At 33.1% G+C, this 21,928-nt stretch overlaps 1 protein-coding gene across 6 annotated transcripts in view; it reads left to right on the top strand.

Moving 5' to 3' along the window:
- LOC128240877 (sodium bicarbonate cotransporter 3-like) overlaps positions 1-20,477 on the top strand; it is an 85,719-nt gene extending 65,242 nt beyond the window's left edge. For all 6 annotated transcript variants that reach the window (XM_052957854.1, XM_052957852.1, XM_052957853.1 and 3 more), the window contains 6 exons: positions 4,618-4,690; positions 5,722-5,967; positions 6,619-6,768; positions 7,781-7,909; positions 8,968-9,095; positions 12,532-20,477. In XM_052957854.1, the coding sequence (XP_052813814.1) occupies positions 4,618-4,690; positions 5,722-5,967; positions 6,619-6,768; positions 7,781-7,909; positions 8,968-9,095; positions 12,532-12,763 (958 nt within the window). In that variant the 3' untranslated portion in view covers positions 12,764-20,477. The remainder of the gene's footprint in view (positions 1-4,617; positions 4,691-5,721; positions 5,968-6,618; positions 6,769-7,780; positions 7,910-8,967; positions 9,096-12,531) is intronic.
- The last annotated feature ends 1,451 nt before the right edge of the window (positions 20,478-21,928 follow it).

Below are 21,928 nucleotides of genomic sequence, written 5' to 3'. Positions count from 1 at the left end.
AAATAATGTTCGGACGTTACTGTTGACAGTTTGACCAAAATTCTGTTTGGACGTTACTATTGACATAGGGCATTGGATTAACGCACCATATTATATTAAAAACCAACAAATTACATGCCCTATGGGTAAGAGGTACCTAAAATGCATGAGAGAGAGAGAGAGAGGAGAGAGAGAGAGAGAGAGAAGAGAGAGAGAAGAGAGAGAGAGAGACACCTGGCGACGGTACTACTGACCTTTATATGAACCCGGTTGGAAACATGTTATGACAATTATCAAGGTCACATGTTCTCTTGGGTGGACACAAAATAAAAGCTTCATAACTTTATTATTTTTCCCTCACCGTTTAAATATATTCTTTTGGTGGGCGAATTGGTGTGCCGCAACGTTATATATATAAAAACACTTCTTGAGTTCGGCATTGGAGAAGTTTGGTAATCTATTGCTCTAGGCTAACAAGTATTTCTCCCTAATAGTCGATTTGCCAGATAGAGATTATTGTGCAACTTGTCCAGAGTGAACAATAGCAAGTGACAATGACACTGACGTCATTATCTGTGATGACATCATTTTCATTGTTACACATCATTGCTCACCCCGGACAAGTTGCACAGTGATCTCTATCTGGCAAATCGACTATTACCCTCTAGGATGGACCCTGCACACGGACCTGGCCCCAACGTTATAAACGATACTGAAGTATTCACATAACTTTATTTGTTTAACTGAAATTGCCTAAATTATAATAGAAAAAATACCACAACAAATGATTGGTTCTCCCCTGTGATAAAGTCAAAGTCTAATTTAACTTAAAAATCTGAACACGGTTTGAACTCTTCTGGATGTCAAGAACAGGGTTCTCCCATACATGTGATAAAGTCAAAGTCGAATTTAACTTAAAAATCTGAACACAGTTTGAACTCTTCTGGATGTCAAGAACAGGGTACTCCCCTGTGATAAAGTCAAAGTCTAATTTAACTTAAAAATCTGAACACAGTTTGAACTCTTCTGGATGTCAAGAACAGGGTACTCCCCTGTGATAAAGTCAAAGTCTAATTTAACTTAAAAATCTGAACACAGTTTGAACTCTTCTGGATGTCAAGAACAGGGTTCTCCCCTATGATAAAGTCAAAGTCTTATTTAACTTAAAAATCTGAACATGGTTTGAACTCTTCTGGATGTCAAGAACAGGGTTATCAAGGTGGCGAGTAACTGATGAATGATGCTCCCAGCTGACATCTTCAACTGTTGGCCATTTAAATCCACCTCTGGCAGCTTCCATGTAGCAAACACAACACTTCATCCTCCTGGACATCAATAACCTGAAGTCAGATGAAGACATTGGATGAATAATTAGTCAGATTGACACATTTAATCATTACAAATCAGTAATTTAGTGTACTTAATGCTCATTTTTATCATCATCATCATTATCTATAGATGTAAAAGTAATAAAAGGCACTAGAGTGCAGGGGCTGTATTCACATTTTAGCTATTCAGGAAAGACATTGGACGTAAGTGAAAATTTCAAATGCAGATTTCTAATTCATTTTCAGTTATACTTCAATGAAACTTGTCATGAAAAGTTTCATTGAAGTCGTATAGTTAGTAATAGAGAAGTCTGCATTTGAAATTTTGACTTAAGTTTAAGATTTTGTGTGAATACAGCTCCTGCACATGTCTTTTAGTACTGTTACAGCAGTTGTAGCATTCTGGTGTGTTTGTTGACAACAATATAAAATAGCTGAATGGAAGGAGGCAGTCATTCATCATCAACTTCTGATTTCATCATCATCAATTGTAAAGCAACACTCATGATATGACTGTTGCACCTGCATGCCTTTATTGGACATTATACCAATCATCATCATCATCATCATCATCATCATCATCATCATCAGCATCAGCATCAGAAAAGCAACAAATGGTATTCAACTAAGGGTGCTGCACCTGTCTGTTAGTATTGTAACAGCATTTGAAGCATTCTGGTTTGTTTGTTGACATCATCATACTATTGCTGAATGAAAAAGGCAGTCATCATGATATCATCATCACCATGGATAGGTAGATCATCATCATCATCATCATTATCATGGATTGTTAGAGCTAAGTATAACTACATGTATCCCTTTATTTACTATAAAAGGTATGTTACATGTACATCATACGACTATGTCTGGATTTAGGTGTTTTATACAATAAATTCATCTTATGATTGGAAAAGAGTTTTGGTGGGTTAAAACAAAATTTACTTCAGAATGGAGTTGATAGGCAGGAAAAACACTGGACATTGTAGGTCATATAGGGCCGATGAGTATGATTATCATGAAAATCAACATGAATGACATCCTGTCCAATGAAGCGGTGTTCGGAAATTAATAGAGACCGCCCTCCGGCCGGATCGAACACGGGACCTACCGCTTCCTATCAATGTTTGTGAATCCAAGAATAAATGGAAAGTTCTGTAACATAACAATGTTTCAAACACAAACATATAATGTGAACAATAACTATTAAAAAGAACAAAATAAAGAATTCGTTCAAAGCAAGAGACAACTTTGTTTTAAGTGTATACCTCTGCTACAAACAGTTTTCTGTTTTTACTGCATGGCAAGGCAACTTCCACGAATCCACCCAAGTTGAAATTCAACCTGTATATATATATAATTATTTATAATATGGACAGACTGAGACAATTGAATGAGACAATATGAGACAGCGTTTTTCGACGTCATGTCAACACGGATCAGTCGTCAATAAGCTTACGACACTAATATCATGTCAAATTTAACGTCCGTACACAAATGTTGTTATTTATATGAATTCTGTTTTATTCAACTTAAATGTTTCATGTGCAATCATATTTCTTAAATAAACATACATATTATTCATTCATACAAGTTTTAGCACAAGATTGTTTATAGATATAATCAAAATCTATTTGGACGTTATGTAGAACACATTGACATACAGTTTAGGTGTAGAAGTAACGTCCATACATGAAAACAGTTTTATTCCTCTATAATATTACTTCGGATCTGGTTTGTCTCATTTACTTGATCATCAAATCAAATGTAACACATCTTGCAAGTAATGAAACAATATTCTATCAGATACATTCGGAATGTAGATCTGTATGTATAGATGTTATGGGTTGACGTAACAAAAAAACAAAAAATCATTGTCCAAAATAACGTCTGTGATATTCAAGTGTTTCATGTACTTCATGACATTCTCTCAATACACTGTCTGTACAGATACATTATGTGAAACATGAAGTGTTTTTTACCAATAAGATGGTGATTGTAAACTATAATACAATGCAAGAATGATAATATAGTATGTGGACGTTACATTGGCAGTGTAGACTCAATGCATAGCGTTGTCCACGTGTAACGGGAAAACCAAAATAATGGTCCAAACGTAACGAGCATGCTCAATACAGACGATAACTATCGGGAGGCCCCCAGTATGCCGAGTGAAAACATCGAAAATCCAACACATTGTCATTTGTCATGTATAAGGAGGTTAATAAATCACCCCAATACATGAATACAGTAGAAACACAATATGACAATCATTTTCGGTTTCTACTATGCCCGTTATGCGCTCAAGAACATGATGGACCGACACCAACTTACCTCATTTTCATCCATGCTAATTTTCGTTGTGTACACCGGGGCCCACAATTGATGACGTAGTACACAACACTGCGTTTCAGAAGTATAACATGTTTATAAAATTACGTAGTTTTGTATTTAATGATAAATAACCGGACGTTATAGGTTGGACCGACACATTAAACTTTGTGAATTAAAGTTTATAGTGGCGCTTCTGATCATCAGATTCATGTGCAACGCATAAATATCGCGAAACCAGTGTTTCTTCTTGTAAAAGACCGCTCACATCACACAACATTATATGCATGGACGTATCGAGATTCCAATGTTTTCATGCAAAAAAATGGACCGACATAGTAACGTCCTAATGCACTTGTTTATCGGGACAGAAATACAAGAAAACAAACTGATTTAATCAAACTATTTGCGTATTTATACACATACTTTATTGTTGTATTGTTTGTTTCTAATTGCCGTAATTATGAAGCAATATTTACTTTTTTTTTACAGTTTGCAAGATAGCACTCGAAAATGTCACAAATAACGTCCCCAAAATCGTCATTTTTTAACAAATATTTAAAGTTTAAAAATTATTCCTAATAAACAGGACATTTTAGTTATCGTTTTCTATATCCTTGATATAAGTTTTGAAAACACAAATGTTATTTATTTATATTCCAAGTATAATTGCAATTTTACAAGCATTTTTATAAAAAAAAAAAAATATTACTCAATAGCTCAGAAGGACCCATATCCATGACAACCACGAACTACACATCCATACACATTTATTTTCACTACGCACTAAAGAATCTAGCGAAAAAATACATATTTACCTTATTTTGATTAGCTGAGGTGGGAGAAAAAGCATCTACCATAGCCACTCTTGTAAGATAGATTCATCCCAACCCTCGCATTGGGACGAACCTATCTTACACATTCGGCCATGCTGGATACTTATAATATGGCTAATATATTCTCTAAACAATTGTTTTCCCAGGGAGCAGAGGGTGACTGGTGTATGCATCTTCTTCATGATCGGCCTTTCTGTGTTACTCACATCTGTCCTTAAGGTAAGTAATGGGCTTGGGTTTACCAACATTCCCAGAAATAATGGTTTCCAGCTGCTTCTAAAGTGGCACAATATTGGTTGACGCAAAAACAAGTTGTAGTTTTTTAATATTAATTCATTATTATGTTTAACTTATTTGACTGTAATGATCATATGATGTAATGCTTTTCAGGTTCAGGCTAAATTTGAATTCTGCTTGTTAATTATTTTCACTGTAGAATTGTTACAGTTTATCCCATTGGCAATCTATGTATACTGCACAATTCAATTTCAATTTCTCCTGATGGTAATGGCAAACCATGTATAATGCAATATTCTATTTCAGTTTCCATGTTTAATGCAATATTCCATTTCAGTTTATCAGGTTGGCAAGTTATGTATTATGGGATATTCCATTTCAGTTCATCCCTTTGGCAATTTATGTATAATGGGATATTCCATTTCAGTTTATCCCGTATGGCAATTTATGTATTATGGGATGTTCCATTTCAGTTTATCCCGTTGGCAATTTATGTATTATGGGATATTCCATTTCAGTATATCCCCTTGGCAATTTATGTATTATGGGATATTCCATTTCAGTTTATCCCGTTCGCAATTTATGTATTATGGGATATTCCATTTCAGTTTATCCCGTTTGCAATTTATGTATTATGGGATATTCCATTTCAGTTTATCCCGTTGGCAATTTATGTATTATGGGATAGTCCATTTCAGTTTATCCCGTTGGCAATTTATGTATTATGGGATATTCCATTTCAGTTTATCCCGTTGGCAATTTATGTATTATGGGATATTCCATTTCAGTTTATCCCGTTTGCAATTTATGTATTATGGGATATTCCATTTCAGTTTATCCCGTTGGCAATTTATGTATTATGGGATATTCCATTTCAGTTTATCCCGTTGGCAATTTATGTATTATGGGATATTCCATTTCAGTTTATCCCGTTGGCAATTTATGTATTATGGGATATTCCATTTCAGTTTATCCTGTTGGCAATTTATGCATAATGTGATATTCTATTTCAGTTCATCCCGTTGGCAATCCTGTATGGTGTTTTCCTCTACATGGGTTTCTCCTCCCTGAAGGGGATGCAGCTGGTGAACCGAGTGCTGATCCTTTTTATGCCTATGAAGTACCAGCCTGACTACATCTATCTCCGGCACGTGCGCATACGTCGCGTCCACTTCTTCACTGTTATACAGGTCATTTGTCTTGCCCTCCTCTGGACCATCAAAACAATCAAGGATATCTCCATCGCATTCCCACTCATGGTGAGCATTACAGCGTTGTTACAATATATTTAATAAAGCTTACTCAAAACTACAATGAAAACCACAGGGTCAAGCCAGGTAGTCAAATATTAAAAAAAATAATAAGTAGAAACACATTTCAGGGGATACCATTTCTGTATAGAGGTACCGTTTGACTATTTTCATCAGGCGATAATTATGATAATGTTACCCCTGGTGGGTCCAAAGATAGACACTTCGAATTTTCAATAGATCAAGTCGGTAGAAGCATATTTAACAGGTAATAGTCATATGATAAACTCTTGTTGGTTTATTTTAATTTCTATTTTTAGATTTTTGCGTCTACTTACACAGATTTGCAAACTTGCTTTTCAATGTTGCATTGAACATTATGTCTTTAATCATTATGTAATGGTTGAATTTCTTTATCAATATATATTTGTTCCGTATAATAAAATAAATATCAGATTCCATGGGGAATGTTAGCAATATAATGTTAACCCTCAAAATGTTAATGTCAACCTTGGCCTACATCTAATTTTACATTAACTTTCTCAGGTGAACATAATAAGCTATTACCCTCCATGGAATCTGATATTTGTATAATATTAATCCATTTTGATTCTGCATTGACATGAAAGCTGTGTCTGACTCTGTTTCTCCTCGTTACAGGTGCTGGGCATGTGTTTCATCAGGAAGGGTCTTGACTGGGTGTTTACCCAGACTGAGCTGAAGTGGTTGGACGACATTATGCCCGAGATCAGCCTGCGTGAGAAGGATGATAAACTCTTACAGAAGGAACAGGCAGACAAAGAGCAAGATGTGAGGTCATCTTAGTTCATACAAAATAAACACCCCTGCATAGCTAATAGCAGTTTTGCAAGACATTTTGTCTGTTGTCCTTGACATATGATTGCTCTTGAATCATCTAATAACTTAAAGCGACACTCTTATTCAAGATCAAAACATACACATGTATAACAAACATTAAGTTTGAGAGATAAACCTTAGACTACTTAACTAAATAATGCATTTAAGGAAAATATTCATTACTGATTGTAACTGTGTATTTGATAGCTGAAAATGCAAAAATATTTTAAAATGATTGGTGAGTGCTTAAGATTTGCTGTGATCTACTATCATTTCATATTAAAGGTAGAAATACTGTTTTTTTCTGCACCTTTCTATCAAATTAAACTCGGTATCCTTCTTAAGAACCATTGTTTTACGACATTTATTCATCTTTTTTTGATATTTTAAAACAATTGTGTTTATTGTGGTAAATCTTATTTGGTAGTAAGAGTGCATCTTTAGATAATTATACCCTTAAAAGAATAGCAATCAATTTTTTACATGGCAGAGTTCTGAAAAAGAAGCTTGGGGGTATTTAACTTTCCTGTGATATGTCTTATTTTATTAAGCTTAAGAGGGCATGCAAAAGTGTCCCTGGTTGGGCTTGAATTTCAACACCTAACCTCTTGTGAGAGTCAGCCAACTATACCATAAGACTGCTTCAACCTCATCCTAGAGTGTCTGATGCTGCAAGCAGTGTTATCAATTAATATCCTTACTACCTGCAGTGATTACTATAAATCTTCCTTTTATGAACGTTCATTTTTGCCGTCATATTCAGTTCTTTGAGTCAATATTTTTAGCTAGGGATACCATTCATGAACTTAATGTGCATCGTGGGGACCTCCAAAACAACTTTAATTGAGTGTAATCCATAGGACCCAATGTATTATCAGATACTTAAGATTTGTCAAGCATGAGAGCCCCCAGGTAAAAAGTCCTAGGAAAACCCTCTCATATTTTCCTTTGCTATTCTTACCAGGAGTGCGAGACATTGCTGGACCCGAAGATTACGCACCCGGGCCAGGATCCAGGGGAGCTAAACTTCAAGCCCAAGGCTTCAATAGTCAACCTGGCAATCAACGGGGGAAATGACAGTTTTGTAAACCAGGTGCGTTGAAATAAACTTATATTTATCTGTACATTTAGATCCATATTGCTTTGTGAGTTGGCTTGGTGAATTAATAACAATAGCAACTCTCTTGTTTTAAAAAATGTTAGTTAAAAAATCCACACTAATTAATATTTGAGTTGCAATACCATTTTATGTTTGGTTGGTCCAGGTTGGAGTTGCCAAAAGTTTGTTAAGCAAACTTTCTTCACAGTTTAAGATGTATCTCTCTGAAACTTGGTACAAATTATCACCATGATGTTTACTGGTGCCTGGTGTATTTTTCGTGAGCCTTGGCCTTCTTATAATAAGAGTTACATGCCCTTGAATATGGTTCTAACCCTCTCTGCTGTATTGGTTTTTGTGGAGCGAACTCCTTAACAGTTTAAAAGGAATTACTCGGATTCTTGTTACACATTATCACCACTGGTGTATTTTTTATGAATCACAGTCTACTGTAAGAGTTCCATGCCCCTGAATATGATTTTAACACTTTGGGCTATATACGACTTTGCTGAGCAATCTTATTCCACAGTTTAAAGCTGCACTCTCACAGATTTACCATTTTTACAACTTTTTTATTTTTTGTCTTGGAAAGAGCAAATTTTTGCGTAAATATCTGCAAACCAGTGATATAAGATTGCTGACAAAAAATCAGATCGTAGATTGTCCTATTTCCGTTCGAAAATAAAATTTTTATGGCTTAAACCATTACTAACGGTTTAAGAAATATGCATAAAATATCAATTTTGAAACTCAAATATTTTTAAAAATCTGCGATCTTATTTTTTGTCAGCAGTCTTATATAACTGGTTTCCATGGATTTTCGCAAAAATTGGCTCGTTCAAAGACAAAAAATAGAAAAGTTGTCAAAACATTCAGTCTGTGAGAGTGAAGCATTAAGAGGTATTACTCTGATACTTGATACATCTTATCTTCAACTGGAAGTGTTTGATCTGCTAAATCAAACATTAATGTCAGCTCTCTACATGTATCTTGAGCATTTATTATTAAAGATATCATAACAACTATTTCTATTTGCTTACTTACATTCCCAGGTGAACATATCAGAGGAGGTGGCGCGGTGTTCTATCTGGAAGAACCTTCAGTCAATCGAGCGGGGTGGCAGTGACCCGTCCCTGGCCAGCAACAACAGTTTGTTGAGTGGAAATGGAAATAGCAAAAGGTAGGAGAACATTTTATAAGAAGAAGATGAGGATTGGAGTGGTGTACAAGCGATGTAGTAATTTAGGATCGAAGTGGTCTACAAAGGTGTCTGTGGTTGCTTGATCATAGGTTGGAGTTGATCGTATTGATTCTTAAGTGGTTTAATTTGGCTTACCCACCATAACACTTGAATTGTATACATTGTCAACTGTTGTATCTGTGACCTGTAGGGTGGAGGTGGTCTGGAATTTTGACCAGAGGCCAATGATTTTGATAAATATTGTTGTCCATTTGACACATAGTACCTAGGATTGAACTCAGATAAAAAAAATACAAAGAATGCCAAATATGTGACCCATATAGAAAAATGGAAAATACTTGATATCTTATAGGAATAATGACAAAAACTATGACACAGTAAGTCATAACAATCAAAAGAACATTTTATAAAATGCAACCTTTTTCACGATAAATAAGAGACTTCACTCTGTGTGTGTACCTATGTGTGTTTGTGTGTATATGTGAGATTATTATTAATGATATACAGCATAAAAAGGTCCACAAAAATATCATAAATCTTTTGATGTGAAAAATTGTATGTAGAAAATAAATGAGAAAAATACAGAAAACAAGGATGTCCCAGTTGTGTGGAAGTCACAATGGTTGTTATACAGAAGCATGGGTGTATATTTTATTGCACAGAAAATGAATGATATTTATCATTGGGCCAATTGTTCAGAGCTTTGTAAGATATAACAATGCCATTAGCAACATTGAAATATTTCATGATGGGCTCAAATTTCTAAATGGAACAAGTACGTCTGAAACCATTGTCTCAAAAAATGTTAGAGTTAAAGTTGATCACAAATCGTGTTAGAGATACAGTAGATCACAAATTGTGTTAGAGATACAGTAGATCACAAAACTTTTAAGGAATAAAGTAGATCCCAAATCTTGTTAGAGATACAGTAGATCACAAATCGTGTTAGAGATACAATAGATCCCAAATCGTGTTAGAGATACAGTAGATCACAAAACTTTTAAGGGATAAAGTAGATCACAAATCTTGTTAGAGATAAAGTAAATCACAAATCTTGTTAGGGATAATGTAGATCACAAACCTTGTTAAAGATAAAGCAGATCACAAATATTGCTAGAGATAAAGTAGATCACACATCTTGTTAGAGATAAAGAAGATCACATATCTCAAAACTTGATAGGAATAAAGTAAATTACAAATATTGCTAAAGATAAAGCAGATCACAAATATTGCTAGAGATAAAGAAGATCACAAATCTTGTTAGAGATAAAGTAGATGACAAAACGTGTTTAAGATAAAGTAGATCACAAAACTTGTTAGAGATAAAGATCACAAATCTTGTTAAAGATAAAGTTGATCAAAAACCTTGTTGAAGATATTGTAGATCACAAATCTTGTAAGAGATACTGTAGATCACAAATCTTTTTAGACATAAAACAGATTACAAGTGTATCCATTTAACTGCCAAAAAGGTATCAATTTGAAAGTAATTAACAATGATGTTAACAACTTTGTTAATTTTAGCAATGTTCTAAACAATTGGCCTGTTATACCATAATTTAAGTAGCCTTTTTTTAAAAGAAAGCGGTTACAAAAAGCGATTTTGATAAAAAATTTGGAGAATTACACAATAAGGTTGAACAGTTTATATAAATCTGATTGTTATTTCATATTTGTTTTCTCATAGTGATGCAAATAAGTTTCACTGCCAAGAAGAACAGGTTTTCATAACCAAAATATTGACTATAAAATGATGAATAAACCCTTTGTTTTTAGCATCTTTAAAAATGGGCAACCAGTGGTCTTGAAAGTGAAAAGGTATTACATGTATATAGGGACTGCATGTTAGCACAGAAAAACACCTATAGGTTTCATATTTTGTTTTCATAGTTGTCTGTGTTAGCTTTTAATATTTGTTTCTGAATTAAACATTACACATTGGTTACTTTTTGCAAGAATGTTTTAATTACTACTTATTGCAACTTAGTTCTCGAATTTCCCATGTTGGGTATAAATATATTTTTGCACTTGCGCTTCATTCTTTGTGTCGCCTGCAAAGGGGTTACCTTGTTTGACATTGTCGCCATCTGCATTATACTTCAGTATTTAGCCAGTTTCAACAATTATTACAGGATATAAAATGGCGAAAAACGGCTGGCAGGCAGTAGCTCTGTTGGGCAGTCAGTTTTGTGTTGTGAACAATTCTGCGTTAAAGCTTTTATTTCATGTCATAAATTCAATACTTTGATCCAATTGTTATGCAACTTGGTCAAAATACTTGTCTTTATGATGACATGAATATGGGACACCTTAGGTAAAGGACTAGATCACTAGGTCAAATCTTAGTAAAAACAATAACTGTCATTTATTCAACATTTTTTTATCCAATTGCCATGAAACTTATCCACTTTGTCAAATCTCAGAGAAAAAATAACATCATTACTTTCATTGTTTTCATCCAATTGTAGTGAAACTTACACATTCAGAATACATATCTGTATATTAGCTTTAACAGATACTAATATGGGTTATCTCAGGTCAGAAACTAGGTCACTAGGTCAAATCTTTGAGAAAACCCCCCATACCTTTCCTCAATTCAATATTTTATCCAATTATTATGAAACTTGGTCAGAAATATGAAACTTGGTCAGAATAATGGTTTGCATGTTGTCTTTAGCAATAATAAATATGGATCTTCTCAGGATCACATGGTCCGTGCCTCAGTTAAAAAAAAACTTGGCTAAAGGTCAAATGTTAGGAAAAAGAAATTTCCCAATATAAACTGGGTCAAAAGATTAAATCTGCATTAAAGTTTGAACTATATTCTCTTTCATAATATGATCAGCCTTTTTGTTCTTTCATTATGACTTTTGGTCAGAATATTTGAATTCAAGATAGAAAACACAGATAGGTATGCACATTGGTCATGGCTAGTAGATGACCCCTTCTAATTTTAGGGTCAGAAGGTCAAGGTTATGGTGACTTCACCTCCTGTCAGGCGACATATCTGATACACAGAATTCTAATTTCATGTTCTGAAGCATATGTTTCTTTTCAAACCCAATGGTCCAATTTCAGTGGTATGAACAAAGTTGAAAAGCTTTGATTGTTGCACTCTGAACTTTACGAACCAAATATTACATGAATGTCAATAACATACTTTCACAAAGTAAATCCAGTTTGGGCCTTAATAGTGTGATGCAGCTCTTTATTTTATTTCATATTTATCCCTAGTGAATGTTATAAGGCTTAAGGTGAATGCTGTTGGGAAATGTCTGAAATGTCAATAAAAGTTACAAAATAAGATAATGTAGGTTATCTGGTCCAGTAATACTAAGCAAAACACTGGTAACAAATATTACGTTTCTCTTTCAAAATGTGAAATATTTGTATATACAAACCTCAAATTTTCCAGGAAACACAAAAAGCGTCACAAGAAGGACAATGGTCGAGACGTAAAAGGCCTTCCCACAATTCCCAGTTCTCCAACGGGGAAGGCACCAGGACGCACAGGAATGGGCGTGGCGTTCTACATCGACGAGGAGGACAGTGAAAAAGACGAGAAAGACGGGCTGATCGGTGCGCCCGAGATTGTTATAGACCCACCAAGTGGCAACAACAGTGACGATGGCAGTTATCGAAAATAAAGACATAACTAACAAGCAGGAATGCAATAAGTCCATATTATGATAAAATCATATCACACATAAAGCCCAAATATTCAAACCTGTCACAAAACCCAGTGTTTTTTACAAGCCAATTTTGATCACTGTCAAGGTTGAACTCTAGTTGGATAATGGAGGACGATAGGGTGAGGAAAAAATATACATGGGTTTAATTTTGAAACAATACTATGAAAAAATCTCTATTAATGTCACCTAATAATGTTTCTTACTCAGTGATACAAACTCGATAACAGAGTTGATGGTGGGAAAACTCATAAAGTGTTGCAAATTAGCAGATATTATGTACAACAAAACTAGATCTAGGTCAAGGTCTCAGCAGTTATGATGGGAGACCATTCTGATCAACCCTATATTATTGTGTTATAAACTTACAGCATTGATGATGAGGGAAATTCATCTAAGGATACAATTTACAGATGTTATAAAAAAGTTGTCAACAGAACTATGCCGAGGTAATCAGTTAATATGTCTAGTGGTACTCTCCGTAGTAATTTGTAAGGGCAAAACTAGGTCCCCTTAAAAAAATGGGACAAAAATATGTTGCTTATTAATGTGGGGCAGAATTAGGTCACCTTATAAATATTGGGCAAAATAAGGTCAACTTAAAATACGGGGCAAAATTTGGTCACATAAAAATTGGGGCGCAAAATTAGGTCCCCCTAATAAAATGGGGCAAAACTAGGTCACCTATAAATAAGGAGCAAAACTAGTTTATCTAAAAATATAGGGCAAAACTAGGTTACCTAAAATAAACTGGTTTAACGATTATGATGGGCAAATCTGTGTCGACCCATATAGTTGGTGGAAACAGATAAAGAGACCAATCCATACAGACTCACCAGAAAATGATAGGGCATAATGAGAGATTAGCGCAAGGCGTAACTCATATTTCTATAAAGAGTAGTCACGTCTGCCTTACAACAAGCCCTTAAAATATTGATTGCAATGATCTTAACGCATATTTAATTAATTACACATAATTTTGAGGATCATAATATATTTTTATTGGATTAGATCATTCACCAAGAAGTAAATCTTGGTTGAGTTTTTAAGGTCAAGGACAAAACTGTTACTTATTAATTGTATAAACTGTTTGATGCTGTTTCTGTGATCATGTCTTTATACTGTAGATAGTTTTAGTTTCGCGAGGTGATTTTTTTGTGCGCTTAAATGGTGTAGGCCAATTTTGTCAGATTTAAATTTTCTATGTCATTTGTTGATCATCAGAAAACATTGGTAAATTTATATCTCATGCGATCATAAGCTCATGTCTTTATTCATTCATAAAATGCATGATTAACAAACCCATGGTTTCTCAATTTGTGACCTGAACATTCCTTAAAAAATCAAGAATAGGGAACCGTCCATTGTACATGTGCAACCTTATTAATTCATGAAAAAATTACAAATATCAAAACTTCAGCTTAATATTTGCAATCGGATTGCCTCGTAAAAGCGCCGTGAAATTAAATCTTTTTACAGTAGTCTTATTGAATAATCAATTTGTATCTCATGGAAGAAATAGTGTTGTATTTGTGGGTATTAAGTTGCCATGGTTCAGGTGATATGTTCATGTATGTAGTGTATAAATATTCATATATTGCCAATGATCAGATTCCATTGCAGTTCATTAGTGAGGTGTGTATCGAGGGTGACAGTAAAAAGGTTCTATCTCCTTGTTTATATAATATCATTTAGATCCTTTTCGTAAATGCCCCTTGGTATGTCAATTTTGTTTGTAGTTTATAAGCTATCGTTTCAATATGTTATTAGTTCATATCTATTTCTTGATGTGGTTGTTCACCATTATGGAGTTTTATTGCCGGTTATTTGTATATTTTGAATAATGATCTAGCGGGAATAAGTCAGCAATTGTTTGGTATTTATTGTTTAAGTTTATATGCTATAGATTTTGAAAGTGTTTTCAATTTCAAGAGTACGACATTTTGATTTCTTTTGGTTTTAAAGATGCCCCAATTGTTTAAAACTTGTTTATTCTTTGGTTTGGTTAGAGTTAGCCAAAATGTTTACTGATTGGTCAACATCTATCCAAATATTAATGTTAACCAATCAAATTGCTTTTATGTGCAAACTAGCCTACAGCATCCAATTGTCTAAAAGGAAGTTATTTATTATTTTATTGCAAACTAAGACTAAACTAAAGATTAGATCAGTATTTTCAATCAGCTGCAGATGTTTAAATCACAGCAAATGTGTACATGTGTATAAAGTAACTTGATAGAAATGATATCATTATGTTATTATCTATAGAATGATATCATTATGTTATCATATTTAGAATGATTTCATTATGTTATTATATTAAGAATGATTTCATCATGTTATTATCTATAGAGTGATATCATTATGTTATTATCTATAGAATAATAGCATTATGTTATTATCTTTAGAATGATATCATTGTTATTATCTATAGAAAAAATAGCATTATGTTATTACCTTTAGAAATGATTTCACTATGTTATTATCTATAGAATTGATATCATTATGATATTATCTATAGAATGTTCTTTTGCATTGTTATTGTTTATTTCAATATGTTGTCATTCAGGTTTGATTTTTAGAGATATAATAATATAATTTAATATTTTTGTATCACAATAGTGTATTGTATATTTGTATAATATTTATTTTATGAAAACATATGTGTTAAGTGCCCTGTAATCAGATAGGAATGATATCAGTATAAATTTTGCTGCCATCAGTTCAGACTAGGATGAACATGCAAGATATCTAGCCATTCTTAAATGCCTTAGAAATCTGCTATTTGAATTCCAAACTTTGAACAAATCAGAAAAAATGTTCAAAAAGTGTATTGTTTTGGGGCTTGTGCTTATTTCGATCAGTGATGTTGGTCCTATGGCTGTCACACCTATTTTTTATTATTGAAAGACATTTCGCCAAAATGTATTATAGAAGGCAAATTATTTTTATGACATATATAATTCTCTTACAGAAATTATGTATCTAGAAGAATATTATCTAGAAGAATATTTTCTTTTTTTCTGCTTGGCCTTAAAATAGGATATTAGTTCCATGTATTGTTGAAATAATAAAGTAAACTTTAAACTAAGTACACTGACTTCATAATCAAAAATGTGCAATTGAGTAGAATGTTTTTGGAATATGTTGAGGCTATTGTTCAGAACTTTGTTTAAGTTAACAAAATTGTTAACATCATAATTGTTTACTTTCAAATGGTTACTGCTCTGGAAGTTTGTTATGGATGCATTTGTATACAGAAAAGGACTTTCATAAGGACTTGCATACTTTGTATGTTTCTCTCAAAACTAAAATATGTTTAAACCAAGATATGGCCAGCTGCCTCAGCTGTACTTTTTTGTAGTCAAATATGTGAGCACATTCAATAATTCAAGTTAAAAACAATGTGGTTAATCATGTTGTTAACTTTAACAAAGTTCAGAGCAATTGACTGCCTGTCAAAGGACACAAAAAGGTTTAATATCAAATACACATGTAATGTGCTTGTTAACTCTTTTATATGTAAGGATTTTTACACTAAATTTTTATTGCTTAGCTTTAAGTTCCATGTTTTCATTTTACACTGTTGCTTTGAAGCAGATTCACATTTGTGCAATGAATAGTTTTTATTTGAGCTTTAATGATAATCACTATTTTACATTTTGCTTTGATATGACAGAGTCCTATATTGAAGGATAGTGTGACATGCTAGAAATTTCTGTTATTCTTTCAGTTTAGAACTCCTTATTCAATGCAATTTGTAATAAAATTTCATCTTCATTCAAATGTTTTCTAAAATATGAAATGTTTGGCTGAAAGGAACAGTAGAAAACTTGGTATAATAACAATCAATTTACAAGTTGTCTTGTCTTTTTATTTGCAGTGAATAGCAGATACAATATCAATCATTCGTGCCTGTACATGTATATACCCATATTTATAAATATGCTTCTGCTGAATGATTTCTTAACAATGTAATGAAACCTTAAGTAAAGTTAAGTAACTCCTTTCTGTAATGTTACAATATTTCTGAAAGGGGAATAACTAGTAAGTTAAGAATTACTTGGTCAGACTTATGAAAATTATTAAAATTTATATAATCACAGATAATTTTAACTCAAGCTCGGGGTAAAGTTGTCATAACCTTCTATTTTGGGTGGGAGGGGGTGGGGAGAGGACGTTATACTGTGCAAAATCCAGATAGGAAATGATATTTCTGAAGGTAAATTCATTATTATTTTAATGTGACTATAGATGCAAAGATACTTGTTAACAACAACTCCTATATATACATACATGCATGTGAAATTAGGAATATCCACTGACAGTAAACCATAAACCATACCAATGCTTAAGGAACAAGATGGTTAACCTCAGTTCAGATTTTGAAACTCAGAAAATAAGTTTATTATTGAAATGTGTTATTATTAAATGTTTACCAATGGTTTTATCTGCGGAGGTCAAGGATAAACATTGACTTTTTTGTTACTTTATCTTTATATACATGTTTCATTTATATTTTTATCATGATAACTTTTAGCTTTGGTTGTTAATTCTTAAGATTGTAGCTTGAGTTTTTAATATTTCATTTGCAAATCACCTTCTAGGATTGTTGCTTGATTTTAAGAATTTTTAACATGATAAATTCTGTAAAACACATAAGTTTTAATATTTCACCAAAGGCATATCAAGGTTAATATGACGGTAATTTTTGGTTGGATATTTTATTTTTAACTGTTAACAATATGCTAGAACATTTGATTTCAAATGTATTTTAGAATATTAGTATCTATGTTCGATTTTACCTCAATAGTTTGTCCAAATATTATATTGTCCGCAGCCAATTGTATAATACTTGTATAAGTTGTCCACAGGTTATACTTTTGGCTGGTTAGCACACGAATATGGTTTGATTGGTCAGTTCTTATTATTGGATAAATATTGACCAATCAATAAACATTTTGGTTATCTTTGACCAGACTAAAGTTTTAGCCAGTTATATACAAATGGGAACTGATGTACACGGCCACAATCAAACATAAATGGTTTTGGCCTTAACTGACTGACCCATAAAAAATATGTGACCAGGATTTTTTCCTGTCTCTCCAGTGGTCATTTTTTTTTTTTGGAAAAAAAATATCTACATGTACTTGCTCACACATCAAGATATGGGTCAGGTAAGCTGAAAGGAAGTGTTTTTGAATTATGGCTGTATTCTACTTTTTTTTAAATAACATTTTGAAATCTATTTGAAGAAATCCTTTTATGCATAATACATTTTTACATTATAGTTTATGTACATGTGTAGGAGAAATGTCATTATAGTAGTTTTTATGTACCACATCTTATACTTAAAACTTACAATACATGTGCGAAAACCTCGTATCAGAAATGTGCTTTAAATAATAAGGCTTTCCTGCACCACGAATGTCTACTTGATGTTGATTGTTTTCCAGTGTTTTTGATTTTTTCTTCACTTTATGTTAATTCATTGTTTCCATGGCAATACTTTTGTTTACTAACCAAGTTTTCCCAAACTTTTTAGTTTGCTTATCCATATGTGAAATTACAATGCTATATACTTGTTCTAGTAGTTAAATCATGTATACCGGTAAAAGGAATAAGTTCTGAAGCAGAACCAAAGCCAGGCTTTCTGGAAAACATGGAACAACTATGTTTATTATTTACAATGTGGAGGTAATAGTTAGAATACTGATTGGGTGATATTGTACTCTTGCCAAAGGTAAGAATCTCAACGTTGGACAGGGGTTATATTTTTGATTTTCGTATTGTCTGTAACTTGAAAAAGTTTCTATGTCTTTTGCCTATTAAACTGAAATATTTGAGCTCAGTTTTGAATATTGAACTACTGCATTGAGCTTACGGAATAAATTATCACACAACTGCATTGAGCTTACGGATTAAATTATCACACAACTGCATTCAGCTTATGGAATAAGTTGCATTGTTTTTACATATTTTAAGAGATCTTTAGTTCTTATTGTTTTATCATGATTGAAAAAGGCTTTGAATGGTATGATACTGTGTATTGTTATACAGAATAATTTGACATATTATGAACTGCAATAAAATGATCAAATAATTGTATGGTAATAATTAAAGCTATATGATATTGTAAAAATTGCACAGTATGCTAGGGTGTGTTGAATGTTCCTATAGGTAAAGGAACTGTTAACAGTTTGAAAGTTGTTTCTTTATTTGATTTGATTTGATTAATAGTTCGATTATACCATTTTGTGTGAAAGTTTTGGCTTTTTTTAAATGGAATGCAATACTGTAGAAATTGAATATGTGATGTAATGTCATTCAGAATAAATGTATCATTAATACTGGTATTTGTGAACACCACTGCAACTGAGGACTTATCAATCAATGTGATAACAGTAAAGAATTGATCGCACTTATTCTTGCGTTTATGATTTATGAACTCAGATAGGGCATGCAAGGAAATTCCATGAAGCGCCCTGGTTTTTTGGGGGTATTTGCTCTCTTGCCCTACTGTATTCATACAGCATAAGTGGCAAGAACAAATGTGACCAATCCTTTATATTAACGTTTAAAATAATTATTCATTATGATTAGAAATACGCAGTATCTTCTGCAATTGAGTATTTTCTTCTTAAAGAAATGTAACTGACAACATAGGTTTATATAAAAAAAAAAGAATAGTTGATATTTGTAACGTCTTATATTATAGGTTAAATGACTTCACGCTAATCCTGAAATATACAATGCGTCATAACTCCTTGCGTGTTATACAATATGAACGTCAAGTTTTATCTATAGAAAGGACTAGGTGAATGTAAATAATTACTGGTAACTACATATAATTATTATCATTATCTCTAATGTATTGCAACTTTTGCTAGCAATACCAATGTTTTAACCTTACACAATGTGGGTTCTCATGTTGCTACCTCTTTTCACCGATTGATAGTTCAGACTCTAATATTTAAAGTCAGGCATTTGATAACAAAACACATTAGCTCAATGAGCTATTTTCTGACCCTTTGCCAACACCTTAAAAAACCTGCCCTTTCCCATTAAATTTAGTTGAGTTGCATAACGTAGAGCAATTTCTATGAAAGTAAGTACATGTAGGTCAGTTTCCTTGGAATTATACTTATAGGGCCGACTTTTAACAGTTATTCAAGTTAAAAGTGCTTATTAGATTAATAGTTTCCAATCAATGAATGTGCTAGTGTTCTGGGTATCTTTATTTAAACCATCGAGTTTCAAGCATTTTTTAAGCTTTTCCATATATTATAATCAGTTTATAAATTACCAGTCACACTTTGAAATTGGTTTCAATTCATACATACCGTAGATACTTTTTGAAATATTTTAAGTTTGGGTTTTTAGGGTCAGATCTTTGGAATTTCCCACTATTAAAAAGTAATAAAGATATGACAATAAATTATTACCTTAATTAGTGTGATATTATTTTATAACAGGGTAGATAGAGTGGAAATGCTTTTTTTGAAATGGTTAGATTTTATTTTTGAGCGGTTAATGCTAAATCAGAATTGTCTTAAGATGTCGGTAATCATTTTGAGTTGAGTTGTTCAAATGGAATTGTTAAAGGTAGCAGTCATTCACACTGTGTACAGTTAGATGTTTTTGATGAATAAAGGTCTGTATTAGATGCAAAGGTTGTGTGTTGTATTTAAAATATAAAACAAGAGACGTTTGGTTTCAATTCAATTCAATGCCCTTGGAGTGCAACTTGGGTCAGGACAGAAACATAAGTTACAATGGATTCAGATGTTTGAAGAATAATAAATGCAATGACTAATTCAAAGCACTGTAGGCAATGGCCTTGCTAATTGACATACTGACAGCCAATAGGGGTAATCTTTTTTAGTACTGGTCAATGGTTCATCTATTTCAGTACTGGTCAAGAGTTCATATATTTCACTACTGGTCAATGGCTCATCTATTTCAGTACTGGTCAAGGGCTCATATGTTTCAGTTCTGGTCAAAGGTTCATCTGTTTGAGTACTGGTAAAAAGTTCATCTGCTTGAGTACTGGTCAAGGGTTCATCTATTTCAGTACTGGTGAATGGATCATCTATTTCAGTACTGGTCAGTGGGGGTCATCTACCGCAGTACTGGTCAAGGGTTCATCTGCTGCAGTACTGATCAGGTGTTATCTATTGCAGTTCTGATCAAGGGTTCATCTATTGCAGTACTGGTCACGGGTTCATCTTTTTCATTACTGGTCAACTTAAGAACTGTTGATTCGGTCTTTGACATACTGATTGATAAACAACAGTGGGCATCTACTGATGAAGGAACCCTCTTTGTTTTCACATTATTGTTTGAAAAATTCCTAACAACATTGACTATCATTATTACTATTGACTCCGAAGAAAATATAGATCTACTTTTCAAGAAAGACTACCAGTGAAGTTTTATGGTTCTTAGTTAAACTGTCCTGAGTAATTCTGTGTACAATATATGGTATATCTACCCACCATCAAACACACTGACATCCATTTACAACCTATATGACCCCTCTTCTTCACCTAGGGTATACTTCAATGTTGCTTTTTTGCAAAACTAGCCACATTTTTAAGTTCACAGGTCATTTCTTTCTGTCAGTCTGACCAAGGTTTAAGTTAAGTGTCAGGTCTGAGGTCTCATGAGTGGTTATTAAAATAAAAACATGCTGCGATGCATGAAATGCGCTTTGAATACAAAGCATGGGCCATTTTTTAAACCCAAAGGTAACCCTTACTGAATTCCACCAAGGTTTATGTTCCTTTATACCATCACATACATGTAAGTGGTAACTGAAACATGTGTATAATATTAGCTGAAGTTATTCTTAGAAGTTAAAAGGGTCATTTTGGTAAGATTCAACCAAGTTTTGTGGTGCTTCTGATCATCACATTAGTGGTAACTACATTAAACACATATTTTATACTAGCTTAAGTTAATCGTAGAGGTCAAGGTCATTTTGCTGAGATAAGACTATGAATTATGTCAATTAAGACCATGCTTATGATAGTCTTGGACCCGTGGGTGGTTTAAGAGAGTAATATATTTATGTGCACAACTTCGGCTTTGTGATTAAGCCAATGTTTGAAATCTATAAGT

Source organism: Mya arenaria, chromosome 7 (assembly GCF_026914265.1).
Source record: "Mya arenaria isolate MELC-2E11 chromosome 7, ASM2691426v1".
NCBI lineage: Eukaryota > Metazoa > Mollusca > Bivalvia > Myida > Myidae > Mya > Mya arenaria.
This window is presented reverse-complemented; position numbering and strand designations above follow the sequence as displayed.